This window comes from Beta vulgaris, chromosome 7 (assembly GCF_026745355.1).
Source record: "Beta vulgaris subsp. vulgaris cultivar EL10 chromosome 7, EL10.2, whole genome shotgun sequence".
Classification (NCBI taxonomy): Eukaryota; Viridiplantae; Streptophyta; class Magnoliopsida; order Caryophyllales; family Amaranthaceae; genus Beta; species Beta vulgaris.
In genome coordinates, this window is record NC_079208.1 from 55,260,381 (window position 1) to 55,275,461 (window position 15,081).

Sequence of the window (15,081 nt, forward strand, 5' to 3'; positions counted from 1 at the left end):
GCTTCCACAATAAAACAGTATTATGGTAGCCAACGTAAAAGAACACTATAATTTGCTCTGAATCACTACTTGTTGGTCGTCTATGCTTTTTCCTTGCTTTTTCTAAATCTCTGCTAGTAATTTGTACACTATACTGTGTATTCCCATCTTACATTTAAAAATTGAATAAAGGTGGGCAAAATTAAATAAAAAAAATTGCTTGAGTTTGGCCTATTCAAAGGATTTGGTTGGTAGTAATAGTTCATAGTTGTGTGCCACAAAATCTACCCTCATTTTTCATTATTTCTACGCCCATTAATTTTCTATGGTGAATTCATATACTAGTTAAGTAATTAGTTAACTAAGGGCTTGTTTAACCGTAATTTTTTAATACTAACTAGTGAATGGAGTATAGTATATGTATATATAGAACTCATAAATTGTTTATTTTTACAGTTTTATATATATACATATAGCTGGTACAATTATATTAAAATAAAAATTGAATGCAAAATCCATTCCAAAAGTGAACCAAACAACAGAAATGGACATTGAATCCATTACAGAATTGAACCAAACAGTTTGAAACTGGTATGGGGTTCTGGATCCATACCACCATGGTATGGACATCCATACCATCCCATTCCAGTTCAGTGAACCAAACAGGACCTAAGGGTGTTCATATATATATATATATATATATATATATGATATATCAGATCCGTTCGATCCTATTTGTGATCTGGTCGATCCGATTTGACAAATCAGATATTTGGTCCGATTTTTTTACTTTTCAAGATATTTCAGATTGAATATCTAAACATTTTCGAATTAGATACAAGTTGGAAATTTTCATTTTCAAATATCCAAAACATTGGATTTTTTTCCAAAAAAAATTGTGTTTGAAACTGGATATCTAATGATCTAATCTAAAACTTATTTTATGAACTTTTCCTTTGAAAATGATTTTTTTGTTTCATATACCCGACCCTAAAATCCGGATACCGAAATTTAGTATAGTCGGTTTCTATGATCGGACCTGGATCGCATTTTCCATAACCAGCAAATTGCATAGGGACGGATCAAATTATCCGAAATGAGCACCCATAAAAATAAGGTTGATTCACTTCGCTTCACATAAGCAAATCTTAGGATAGATTATTAGGTTAAATTAGGGTTAATTAATTGCATCCATGGCGCCTATTGGCCAAATTTCAAGAATATCAAGAATCTTGTATATATAACCTTTAATATTTGGTGTATAGGACAATTCTCGGACTATTATGGGCCCAACAAATTTTTTAACTAGGACCTTCTCACGGACCTTGGAATAACTTTCAAAATGGTTGCAACAATTACCCCCAAAGGCCCAAATATCCTACAAAACACGTTTTACATCTTTATAATTCCTTCCTAAGATGGCTTCAAATACCACCCCATGTCATTTTCATGGTCTAAATGTGCTATCAAATTATCTGCTATGACCTTAAATTATGGAATTTGTTGTCTAGGTCTTGATAATATATGAAAACGTAAATTATAACCTTCAAATTTGACTATTTAGTGTTATCTATAAACCGCTTTGGATCGTATCATATTTTATGCACAATAATTTTGATCAGGGCCTGGAGAATCCATGGGATGACTCCCACTGCTTAAGAACCTCCACATTTTCTCAAAGTCCATTCTATAATTTGTCTTGCATTATTCTAGCTCCACCTTAAAAGTCTCTAAAGGCTACAATATATTTACTTTAACGCATAAATCTTAGACCTTTTAAAAGTTGGAGTTCAAACACTATTCAAATGAATAGTGTTCTGAGTCACAAAATGGTGAAATTCACTATTCCTTTTAGATGGACAATCTCAGCCATTCATCACCACTCAATCTAAACCGCACGATTTGTCTCGGACCCCTTCTCCTTTGGCTGCAACTTCTTTCTCTCACTCCACTCACCGTCACTCTCTCTCTCATCTTCTCCATCTTCCATCTTCCATCTTCTAGATCTAGATGTAGAAAAATTAGGGTTTTGGCTATGGCTGTCACAAAAGCTTGCAATTTCTTCACTGTTACGACGACTCGGAGCGATCTTCTCCTCTTCTTCACTTCGTCTCTCTCCTCTCTCATCTTTTTCACGTCGTCTCTCTCCTCTCTCATCTTCTTCATGATTCTCTCATCAATCTTTCTCCCAATTTTTCACTGCTAATTATTTCGTTAATGTTATATTGGTTTCTTTGATGATTTTTTCGGGTTAATTTATTCTGAAATTGAGTAATTTTATGGTTATTAAGGTTTCGTTTTTGATTTTTTTTTCCAGAGAATTGTGTAATTTGGGAGATGAACAAAGATCGACCATTTGATCCTCTCGATTTCTTCATCTGAACTGTTGAGGTAACGATTGAATTTTTTCTGTTTTTTTTTTTTCTTCTCTCATCTTCTTCACGATTCTCTTGATGTGCATCAATTTTTCTCCATATTTTTCACTGCTAATTCTTTCGTTAATGTTATATTGATTTCTTTGATGATTTTTTTGGGTTCATTTATTCTGAAATTGAGTAATTTTATGGTTATTAAGTTTTCGTTTTTGATTTTTTTTGCAGAGAATTGTGTAGTTTGGGAGATGAACAAAGATCGACCATTTGATCCTCTCGATTTCTTCAGCTGAACTGTTGAGGTAACGATTGAGTTTTTTCTGTTTTTTTTTCTCTTCTCTCATCTTCTTCACGATTCTCTTGATGTGCATCAATTTTTCTCCATATTTTTCACTGCTAATTCTTTCGTTAATGTTATATTGATTTCTTTGATGATTTTTTTGATGAATTAAATCTGAAATTGAGTAATTACTTTTAAAAGTACCAAAAAATCATAGCCCTTAATTTCGTCTCCCTCTTCTTCAGTCTTCACTGCTCCTCTCTGGTATTGATTTTCACTGGTAATTCTTTTAGTATTGATTTCTTTGATGATTTTTGGTAAAGTTGATATGAAATTGAGTACTTTTACTGTTGAGGTGTGAAATTAGGGTTTCAGAACAAAGGCTGGCCGTCTGATCCTCTCGAATTCTTCATCTTCATCTAGACTGTTGAGGTATTGATTGAATTTTTACTCTTTAGTGTTTTTTCATTGTGAAATTGGCGAGTTTGGAATTGGATCTTTCCTTTTTCGTAGTTCTCTCTTTCTCTCCCTCTATATTTATATTTATCCAAATTTATTTCGCTTACTTTGTAATTTGTTGCTTGATTTATTAGAATTTAAGAATGATTTTAATTGTAAGGTGCCATTTTTTTGGGAAAAAATTATAGTGTACCATTTCTAATTTGTCAATTATGAGGTATTGCGTGGTTTAATGATATTGGAAAGTTAGTGATTTCGGTGCCATTGTTGATCTTGCAATGGATGTGTTGTGTATAGAATGTGTGTCCTAACTCTGAAGTCTTTGCTAAAATATTTTTTTGATTTCCCCCTGCTTTTGAACTTTGGATTTCATTTTGCAGCAGATGGTTCTTAATGGCGAGCCGCAACATGCAAGACAAGTTGTAAAGGTCTTGAGCACTTGCTTATGCTCCAATAGACAACGGTATGAATATTTATTCCTTGAACTGAAAGGGACTTCCAATGTTTGAGTTATTGATTTGAGTTTCTAGCATACTCTTAAACAGCTGAAAGGGAGTGATGCATCTACTGCTGAGTCGGGATATGAAGTGGAAGATATTGCTTCGCCTAGGGCAGCAAGGAATTCCTCACATTTGAGATTCACCCCTGTTCGTGAAAGAGGTGAACTTTCAGGTGTCACATTGTTTATACTTTTTTTAAATGTTTTGCTGTAAATTAAACAATGAAGTTTACAAATGTGACCCATATCTAATTTACTGAACTAATTGGTTTGATATGTCGAAGTAGGGCTGAAAGTAGTAAAATTGAGAAGATTATAGGCAAACATTTATGCTGGAGTTGCGGCGGATCGAAAGCACGAGTGAGTATATGCAGGTTTGGTATTAATCACAAATAAAATCGTCTTCTTCCTCAACTTCTGCTCCTACTTCTTCTACTGCAGCTGCTTTCTTCTTTTTCAGCAAGATTTGAAGAAAGTTTCAATCCTTTTTGATGATTTAAAAACCCTTTTTTTTCTTTTGTTTTCTTAAGAACACAGACTCTTTTGTTTTCTCTCTCCTCAAGAAGTAGGAATGTATTACTTTGTGGGATGTTTTTGAGTTGTAAGTGATGACAATTTGGTACTGGAAATTATTTTAACATAATTTTGTAAGAAATCTCATGTCAAACTCCAAGGTAATGAAACTTCATCCCAACCATGTGTTTTCTTTGTAAATCTCAATTACCCCTCATTAACACCTTTCCAAATGGTAAATGGTAATGAAATTTTAGACAGAAGATAGATGTTTAAGGCTGAAGTAGCATTACCAATGCCATGAATATTGACATAAGAATCCCTTAGCAGATTCACACTCAAATAACTATTACCACCACATATGAATTCGTACCAAATGGGCTGTTAGGACTTGGGAGTACCCAAATCCACATAGAAAAAAGAAGTCTCAAAAGTTCATGACCCCACTATTAAGTGCTATTTAAAGTAAGTTCATCATATTATTACTCCGTTTACCACCTTTTATATGGTTTAAGAAGATACATTTTAACTAAAGTATATATAATAGTTTTAAGGTTTCAAACCTTGTTGTGTATTATTAATTACTAACATCAAAATGAGAAGGATACCGAGAGAGGAGGAGTTAATAATAAGCCCTAAAAGAAGACTAAGACAGATATAGGAAAAGGGAGCAAGAGGGGTGAGGGAAAAGGTACAAGAGGTGGATAGAAAAAGTAATTGTATGGATGACTTGTATGTTCCAAGCCACTAATATGCCTCTTGCTTCTGTAGTTCACTCATCTGAGTGGAGTCTATGGATTCTGTATTTCTATCGCTCTTTATTATTCAATTCTTGAAGCTTCTCTCTCAATTCATTTTTTAATAGTTGGCAGGAAGTGATCACAATAAGAGTGTTGTAGTGGAGAAAGGAGGTAGAAATAAAGTGGTCAGGCTCTTTGGCAGATTTGCAAATTGCAACGGATACTCGGAGGTCAATTTTCAAGTGTTATGTTGAATTGTTAAACCGCTCTCTCTCTCCTCGTATGTTTTCTTGCATTTTCGCTTTTTCCTTTCTTCTAAATTTTTAATCTTATGATGTTGTTTGCTTTTTTTTTTTGAATTAGGTTTAATTTACTCGAGTTTCTCGAATTTTGCGCTTCTTTTTATCTCTAAATATTCCAGCGTTAGCTCGAAATTGATGGATTTTAAGGAAGATTGTTCATCTTGATACCAAATAATTTAGCAGCTAAAACTTTTTTTTTCAGTGTCTCGATTTAAGTTTTTATTATTGTGTTGTCTGGGGGAAATCCAGGGAAATGGCATTGTAAGGTTATGTCCTAGAGGTGTTCAGTGGCTCTTTTCTCTCTCTATTCAGTTTGTCCAATACCCAACCCCTCCTGCTTAAATCTTTTTAAAAGTGTCTTCATTGCTTCCTTAAGATTGTTTCTATTAACAGGAAAAATTCTCGGCTAACAATTGATTTTAAATGTTATTTACCAGTTTCTTTCAGTGTGCTACACGAGATGCATCCTCCATCAGTCCATTGACATTGCACCAGCACCCTATGTGTGCTGAAGTAAGTTGTTACTTTGTTTTTGAACTTCATTTCTGATCTTATGTCGTGCATGCTACAGCTTAGCATCATCTTGATTTTATGTATATTCTGGAAACTAACACTGTTCTTTGGTATTCTATATCCCTTCTACTAAAAGGTGCAGTGATGTATATTTAAATGAACTTGCAATATGGTATTTTTCTTGCTGTCAATAATCATTTTTCTTTCCTATCTGCAATGGTTCAATGTAATTTTTTTGTTCCTGTGGTCTATGGATGGTAATATGTACCTATATATTCTCATGCTACTTAATCTAAATCCTTCATTCCTTTTGCCCGCGCTATCATATAATATCTCTTTTTTTCCCCCTAATTTGCTAGGTAGCACGGATACGGATACGGATACGGGTACGGGGACGGAAAACGGCAAAATCAAAATTTCTGAAAACGGGTACGGGTTGGATTCGGCAAAAATAAAAAAATATAATGCATTTATTAAATAATACTGCCTTAAAATTTTTTCAACATATAATCTCCATATAAATTTTGCATAAAAAACATTAAAATTAGATAATAAATTTTGCACCTTCGTAGAATATTAAAAGATATAGGGGTCAAAAAGAAAAAAGAAATATGTTAGCTGGACCTGGACACCCATAACCTCTTCCCTAGATAAGTCAGACCATGAGAGAGAATAGAAGGTTGCAGCACTACAACTCATACAAGTACAACTTTACTAGAAAAATAAATAGAAAAATAAACAAATATGTTGTACAACTGTACTCTAATGACTCATGCTCTACAACCCTTACTTTTCACCTTCTCCTCCAACTGAAAAATTAAATAGCAAAGAAAATTTCGAGTATGACTGGACTGAGTGCCGAGCATTTGGACTGACTGCCGACGATGACCGGCGAGATGACCGGCGAGACGACCGGCGAGAAGGAGCAACGAAGAACTTTGAAGGAGTTTTCAGTTCAGGTGAGAGAGAATTTGAAATTCTCCACAAACCCTTGGATCTGATTTTACCCCATTAAAATTTCATATATTGACTGGGTACGTTTCTCAAGCTCCAAAAACGTACCCATCCCGTACCCATTTGCATACCACACGTACCCAATTCTTGCTGCCATACCCACCTTCCCAGATTCGTTTTGGGTACGAATCCCAGACGAATCCGTCCCGTACCCGTCCCGTACCCGTACCCGGTACGGAAAACGGTGCCTGGGAGGAGTACCCGTGCTTCATAGCTAATTTGTGTCATTTTGAACTAATCATGTATCTTTCTCTTGAAAGAGGTGGCGGTAAAACAGCTTGTTTGACCCAAATTTGGTTATTGTTGTCCTAGCCCTTCTGCACTCCCACATTTAAAAGATCAGAGGAGTTATTGACTTTAGACTCTCATTGTATCGTGCAGGTCATTGAGGCATTCCAGAAATGTCATGGAGATCACCCTTTTGGCAAAATTTGCGGCAAGTGCACTGAGCTCAAAATTAAACTTGATCGCTGCTTTATGCAGGAGGTAATTACTCTCCATATTTTATGTATATAAAAGTCTTGGACATCTTTTTCTTTGGGTGGGTGAATGTATTGGATTTTATGGTTTGTAGCTAAACAAGTAGAAGTCTATCTGCTACTTGTAAGCATGCAAGTATTTTCATATGTTTCCTTCTTATTGGACAATGATTTCGTTCTTAATTTTTTTTCATTCTAGATGATATAATGTACTTTGGTTAAGCATAGTTTGTGATACTTCATCTTTAGATGTCTGAATAAGTAACTTATTAAGACTAATATATATTTGAAATTTGAGAAGCGCAAGCTTTTCGTTTTCTATCCTATGTTTTGTTCCATAATATAGACCCTTATGATTGTAAAATAGTGCTCTGGTGCTTACATTGACAAACCTGATCACTACCATAATCTCTTATACTTGTTATTTCACTTTCAATGCTAGAGCAAGTTATAGCCTGTCATAGTAAGGATCCTATCCTAAGTTACTTGTACTTGATGATAAGAATAGTCCATTATCTACAGAAGACTTGCGTTTAGAAAATTTCGTCAAGACAAAGAAGCAATGGAGGTTGTGTCTGCCTAAAGCATATCACTCTCTTTTACTTCAGCGACATCGACATAATATGCGGGAAGCCAAGAAGGATGTCGCTAATGCTATTGATGTATGACTACTCGCACTTGCTTTTTCTATTATTTTACCTTTCATGACAAAGATATGAATTTTGCTATACCAAGACTTCATTGGTCATCGCCCTTCACCTTTATTGGACTGAAGTCTAACTAGGTCAAAGAACATATACTCCCGCAATTTCAGAGTTCTTGTCCATATGGTCTTACAAATTCATTGAGTGTAAATAATGAACTGAAATCAACCAATAGTATGGTAGTCTTTTGGGAATGAATATAAGTTAATTAAGTAGCATTTATTAATTATAGAAGACAATATAAAAGGAGAATTACAAACTATAAAAGTGGACTTTATCTTGTGTATGTTGATTTTTCAGTTGGGGCATAGGTATTTTGGTTGTTTGGTTCTTAAATCTTAGTGGGTTGCACATGTGCAGTAAATAAATTATAAGAGGGTGACCTTTGGTTTGCTAACCCAGAGTGGGACGTCAATCGGGAGAATTAAGTCAAAAAGTAGGTTAGCATTTTCTTTATGTTGGGTTAATACATTTATTTCTTTTCAGAAAAAAAAAAGTTATGTTTTGAATTAGACTTTCTTTTATGATATTTCATGTTTTAGGCTCTTGTGATTATGTTATTTTAAGATCCCTAATTTGTGCTTTATTGATTTCTGGTTTCAATTGGATTGATCTGAGTGTTTTTTTAAATTTTTTTTACTGAATATCATCTTTGTACAAGGCCTGATTTGTGATTTGTATATCACTTCTATTATGTATTTGTGTTTAGTTAGATTCAGAAAATTTTCACCCTTGACTCTTGAGAAACGTTATGAATTTTTTCCTCATAAAAGAAATGTGGCTGATAACTTGTGATTCATTCGATTCTAAACCAAGGCTTCTTTCCTCAGTTTTGCACATAAATTTGATAACTTTTACTTATTGACTCCTGTCTTTCGTTATTTATGTATGCTTAAATGAAGTCTTTCACACCAACTTCAAATTGAATCATGGATCTAAATCTATTCGCGCAAGTATGAATTTTTCTATATTGGCACTCTCTGGTGCTCTTGCTGATATACTCTTGAATAGCATCGACTTGGTAATTGATGCTTCTACTATAGCTTAATAACACTAAGATTACTATTTTACCCTTAGGAAAAGTGATTTGACGATTTTTCCCTTCACTCTTCACATAACTACTTCCCTGCCCTCCCTTTGCCACGCGTGTCCTCTAGATGCTGCTTTACCTCGTGGCTCCTCCATCTTTTTTTTCCCCTTTCTTTCCTCCTCTCCTGAATTGTTCCTTTCTTTTCAAATTCCTAAGGTTATCGATTGAAGCTTGAATTCATCTTATGGAAAATGGCAACGTAAGCATGAAGTCAAGGGATGGACCTAGCAATGTTGGACGACATTAACGGACGACTTTTGGAGGTTTAGTTTCTAGGGTTTCCGTCATTGTTATTGATAGATTCGACGACTATTGCATCGCTTGTCGTGAAACTTTGATGCGTCAAACCTTATCTATCTCTTTCTCTTCTCTTTTCCCATCGAGTTCTTCCACCAACCTGATCACAAAGGTAAATTTCTTCGATTTTTCTCGCAATCTTCCGTTTTTAGGTTTTACGATTTTACTAATCTTTGCTGTAATGTCTGTATAAGTCACAAAGTATGTACAGATTCAGGAGATGCAGGAGATTGTCAATTATCATCCACTTCACTAGAGATTCAGGAGATGCTAACAAAATGTCTGTTAATGTCTCACCTTCATTCTTACTTAGTTTATGATGCCATTCTGCTAATGTACAGATGCAAATACCATCTCTCTATAATGTAGAACTTTTTTCCCGCTAGATTTGATCATGTAAACTTCTTACCCAGAATATTGTTGCTTTTATGTATTCCTGAATTATTTGTTTTCTGGTTCGTCAGACTTTTCATTGGTTTGTAAAAAATTACCGAGCATGCATAATAGTGTAAAATTGTTAGAGGAGGAAAGTTTTGCTTCAGTTACACATATTTCAGTGCCAGAACACTGTTGAGGGCGCAAGGTGTGTCATGTATGCATCTTAACGGTCTAAACCTTTTGGATAGGCAGAATCAGCAAATGCATGAAATTGGTGGACATTCTTTTGGATAGGCAGAATCAGTCAATTATCATTAAGATTTGTCATCTCAGATTCGGGAGACTATTGATTCTTGTTCGTAACCTAAAACAATAAACTGCTGTTTTGAATCAATAATACTAGCCATGTTAAGTCTTCTTGGAACCAATGTTTTGCATTTGTGAACCCACCCTTTGAGTTGTTAGAAATTGAAATATGTGATGTACTTTGGACACTGGACTTTAATTAGCCTTCAGAATCTTGATGAGGACAACTTTGGTCAATCACCTTTTGGTATGATATAGAAAAGCATCCTGAACTCTGAAGTACTCTTTTGTCACATCTTTTCTGCTTGATCATAGTTCTTCACACCTCTGGTGCAATGAGGTTTTGCAAATATTTGCCTACTACTTCGGTCCTTAGAGTGAATGAATTAGTATTAGATCTATCCATGCCTATTTCTGAAGTGAGAACAACTCTGATCCAGGATTGTTATTGAGGGTGTGTTCCTAAAATTGAATCACTTACCTCTTCTTCATATTAGAAAAATGCATCTTTTAAAAATACATTTACATTATTACTTGTGCTAGATATACTTGTACTTCGTTTGAATCAGTATTGTCTTATTTGTTTTTGCTACTACTGTCTAATTTAGATGAGTTTACGTCTGCTCATTCCACCTACTGATATTTTTGTTGCATTGCCAGATTAATTTGGTTTCTTTTGGAGTCTCTGGTTGGTGGTCAAGAAAAGTGCATGCTTTGCCGAGCACCCGCTGACTGTCACTGCGTCAGCACTTACAACTTATACCTCGAGTATTAACAATGAGCCAAGGGTAGTTTAAACATTCAAACATCATGTAAAATGAATCCTTTTATCTTCGTTTCTTTCCTCTACAATATGCATTTTCTTTTATTTATATAATAAAGTCGTAGAGACGATGTTTTTTTGATGAAAATGAGCGGTTAAACTCAATGATGTAGACATAATTTGATCCTAAGTTTTGGGTATCATCCCCAGAAAATTTAATTACCAACTAAGTTCAATAGTATTCACATAAAGAACAATGACGTCAACCAAGGATGTAATGTCATAATCAATTTGGGAATAAGTGACATTTAATTTGGGGAAATTTATTCTTCTCATTTCTATTTTGTATATATATACATAAAGTCGTAGAGAATAATGATTATGACACTAAATCTCTTAACACTATGGAGAGAGATAAAAACAAGACTTATTTATGTGATTGGTGAAAGGAGAGTCAAATATTTCTTATATGCTCATAAAGATTGTTCTTCGGATTTCGTCGATCAAGGACGATTGTTGTTTAGCAATCATTCAAATATCTTGGCCAAATTCCCTTTAGTTGGTATTATTGTGGGTAAGATTAATTTTTTTTTCTTGCATTTTATTTTATTTACATTTCCAATCTTTTGTAGTTTATATGGAAAAAAATAAGTGAAAGATGAAGAAAGGATGAAAGGGGAGGGAGTAAGAAGGCGTACGAGTAGGAGTTGATTTTTAAAAAATTGAAAAATCATAAAGATGAGTAAGAGAGAAAGGGAAAGAGAAAAGAATACCTTTTTCTTTTTATCGTAGAATTATTAATATTAACCTAAATCTTAAATTGCTCAAGAGTCGGCGTTCAAATTTCCAACTACAAATAGTTGTGGATAAGGAAGATACATATAATTACGAAAAAGGTAGAACTACGTTACGAAAAAGGCGATAATATCTCGAGCGAGCTTTGGTTTGTATTACTCAAAATTTATGTTTTCGTATTTAACCATTTGGGAGAATTTTTTTTTTTGTTTGAGTTTGTGGAAAACAATTAAACACTTGCCATTACGATATTTTGGGGTAGCGTGCGCGTAGCGCGCGGTACAACAACTAGTATACTTAAAATTTGGTGTATCACTATACTGGGGTAATTTTTAAACTTTTTCGGAAATATCTATGTTTTTTATCAGGATCAAAACCACAAGGGGAGCCATGGGAATTGGCGTATCTAGGTTGATACAAGGGGCACAACTGTACGGTTGTACCTCAAATATCTCGACGAAAAAGAAATAATTTATCTATACAAATATATTAAAAGACGTGCATGACAATGTGTACATGCCACGTGGCACCTCCACGCAATGTATACACGTCACGTGACACCTCTGTTACTATCCAATGTGTACATAAGTGACACGTCATGTCAATTAACAAAAATAAAATTACCTTCCAACAGATTTGAACCTATGACCTCTTGCAATTATATATGACACAATTACCATCTCAACCAACTTTTAATCATGTTTTAAGTGTCCATGTTATTATATTTGTACCTTTTAAATGTTGAGTTTTTCTTAATATATTTTAATGGGAATGGGAAAAAATACATATTAAATTGTAAAACAGTACCAACTCGGAGCAAAGTCCAAGTCCAAATACAGTTAGAAGTTTAAAAGAAACATAAGTAAGCAATAAATATGCAGAAGATTGTCTCGATGGTATATAAGAAGCAGAAAGAAATATTAGTGCATGCATGAAGAGATCTTGTATTCTAAACCACGCACACAACTATATTTCCCTTTAACTCATGCTTTTCTTCAATATACTACTCCCTATTGGTCTTCAACGAGCATGCATCTTTCAAGGGATAGCATGTGTGAGATACTTAGATCAAAACTCCAAAATAACATTATTGTGATCTCTCTTTTTCTTTCGTATATTTTTCCTCATTTTTATACCTAAACAACTATTTTTAAATAAATTCCTAAAGAAACTTTGCAAATGAGAAGATCATTGAGAATTTTTATTGCCCACATAAATTCCTGTCAGGGGAAAGAACAAGATGGAGGGATGAAATAGAAGTATCTCTATTATATAAGTCAAGGGGTGAGTTATGATATTCCCATATAAAATTACTTTTATGTCCTTAACTTATCAAAAAATACTTATTTTGAAATATCTAATTCCTTCTCGTTCTACAACGATGTGCAATAACGAATAAGGACACTTAAGATTGCCTAACTTATAATATGTAATGTATGCATATCACCTTTCAAAAAAAAAAAAAAGCTTAAAAAGAGATATTTTCGATTGAAAATTAAAGTGATACAACTAAAGCAATTCCAAACAATTACAAAGTAAGAATTTATAAAGTTTCTTTCTATCTAAACTTCCAATTGCAATTACAATATCAAAGAACATACATTAATAATCTATAAACCTGCCAAGAAAAAATAAGAGAGTACATGTACAGTCTCATTTTTTAAATTTTTTGCCTTTTATAATTGTCGTATATGTCGATTAGGATAATTTACCATTTTATGTATTTAAAGGTTCGTAGTAGTCGTTTGTGTTGGGATAATCTATCTCATCGTTTTATTTTTATGTAGAAGTATGTCTTGATTATTAGATATATTATTTAAGAATATGTTTGTAATTTAGATATATTAAAGAAATATGTTTATATTTTTTTGAAAGATATTTTTTTTATGTAGAAATAGGCTTATATCATCCAATCTTCAATGTAATGTTATGCAATAAATTACACAGATATTAAAGAGATTAACATATAAAATCCAATAACATCAACCTATAGTACATTATGATACATGTTCGTTTATCACATTGAAAAAAGTTGTGTATGATCAAATTAAACTACAATAAAATAATATTAGTATCACTAGCGCTTATTTATGTTAGTATTGATGTTAATATATATCTTACCACGCATCATGTGCATCTGAGACTAGTTGAATAAAAAGATAAAATAATATGGAAAGAAAAGGAAAAAAAAGAACAAAATAGTACATGGGCGGAGTCGAAACAATGGCCATGTATCAAAGCAAATGCATCTAAGAAAACACGGAGAACCACTCTTCCCAATGAACTCCTCATCTTGTAGGAATCAAAATATTTTACTTTGAGTCGGTTTCGGTGGCAATGGTGGTGGTTACTAGGATTGGAGTGGGTTTCAGTGGGTAATGTGATGCTATCGGGAGTTGGTTGGGGGTTGCGAGGCACAAGGCAGGTTTGTCGTGCGTTAAATGGTGGATTCATAGTGGATACGCCCCTACAATCAGGTCGGGTTGGGTTGGGTTTGTGTTCTAGTCGATAATAAATGGGTCAAAAATTCCTTAACCCAAACTTTTTATAAACAAGTTAAAAAACTCAACCCTGATCCGACCCATTTAATAAATGGGTTAACATATAATCTGTTTAACCCATTTAACCATAATTATCATTATATCAAAAAAATAGTTACTATCTTTAAAAGCTAAACGATTAAGTTGACTATTGAAAATTATGTATGTTTAGAGTTTCTTGGGATGATTATGACCTATTTTAGCGATATTTTACTTTTTCTTAAACAAATTTTAGATTTATTAATATATTTTTTCAAGAATTTTGTATAAGTTCAATTTAATAAGGTTAAAACAGATCATTTCAGGTTGAAAATATCAACCTGAACCTAAATCGTTTAATTATATGGGTTAATCGTGTTAACTCATTTACTTAAGTGTATCAAAAATCCAAACCCTAACCAGATTCTTTCGGGTTAGGTTAGGGTTAGTTGAGTTGTTATGGGTTGAGTCAACTTTTTCCAGCTCAACTTTAGTTAAATGTAACCGTTGGGTTGAATAAACAAAGGAAAAAACTAATCTAAATACGCAAATAAATGATGGTCACAATAATTTTTCTAGACAAATCACGAAAAAAATATGAAATTGAATATAAAACCAAACACCATATTTTAGGACATCCAAAATAGAAATAAGCACTATATTATGAGAGAGTAGCTCACAAATTATCTTTTCTTATTTTACATCCTAGATCCTACCCATTATTAGTAATCCGTAGATGTGCACAATCTGTATGGTGAGGAAGGCGCACACATGTACATGACTAACAAGCCAAATGTACATGAATAATAAGTCAAATAAACACATGTAAACGGCTAATAAGCCAAATGAAGATATATACATCTCTATTAGTATATGTTTATCGGTATTAGTCTTTGTATTCACAACTTAGTGCTTGATGCTCATCGTGCATATATATCCCAACCATGCGAACGTATGCACCTACTAATTTACACATTATTGGACAATGTCCCTTAAATGAACATGCCTTAAAACAATAAATTTATCATTTTAACACCCCCTTATGTGTTGAGATCCTCTAAAGTTTCAAAATAACTCTA

The 15,081-nt window shown here is 33.5% G+C and overlaps 1 protein-coding gene across 50 annotated transcripts; it reads left to right on the forward strand.

The window, feature by feature from the left end:
- Positions 1-1,790: 1,790 nt before the first annotated feature.
- LOC104899868 (uncharacterized) lies at positions 1,791-10,836 on the forward strand. 50 transcript variants are annotated; one of them, XR_008970148.1, is made up of 15 exons: positions 1,791-2,370; positions 2,580-2,653; positions 2,999-3,063; positions 3,471-3,553; positions 3,636-3,750; positions 3,877-3,963; positions 4,968-5,122; positions 5,582-5,657; positions 6,017-6,086; positions 6,483-6,616; positions 7,053-7,157; positions 7,593-7,812; positions 8,215-8,290; positions 9,101-9,521; positions 10,586-10,836. XR_008970148.1 is itself a non-coding variant. In XM_010687157.4 (3 exons), exons 1-3 carry the CDS (start codon positions 6,542-6,544, stop codon positions 10,655-10,657), a joined length of 252 nt encoding a protein of 83 aa, XP_010685459.1. In that variant the 5' UTR covers positions 6,093-6,541; the 3' UTR covers positions 10,658-10,836. The 50 variants fall into 50 exon arrangements, 1 of the variants encoding a protein (XP_010685459.1); XR_008970158.1 differs by having other exon boundaries at positions 1,792-2,370; positions 7,676-7,812; XR_008970145.1 differs by having other exon boundaries at positions 1,795-2,370; positions 7,673-7,812.
- The last annotated feature ends 4,245 nt before the right edge of the window (positions 10,837-15,081 follow it).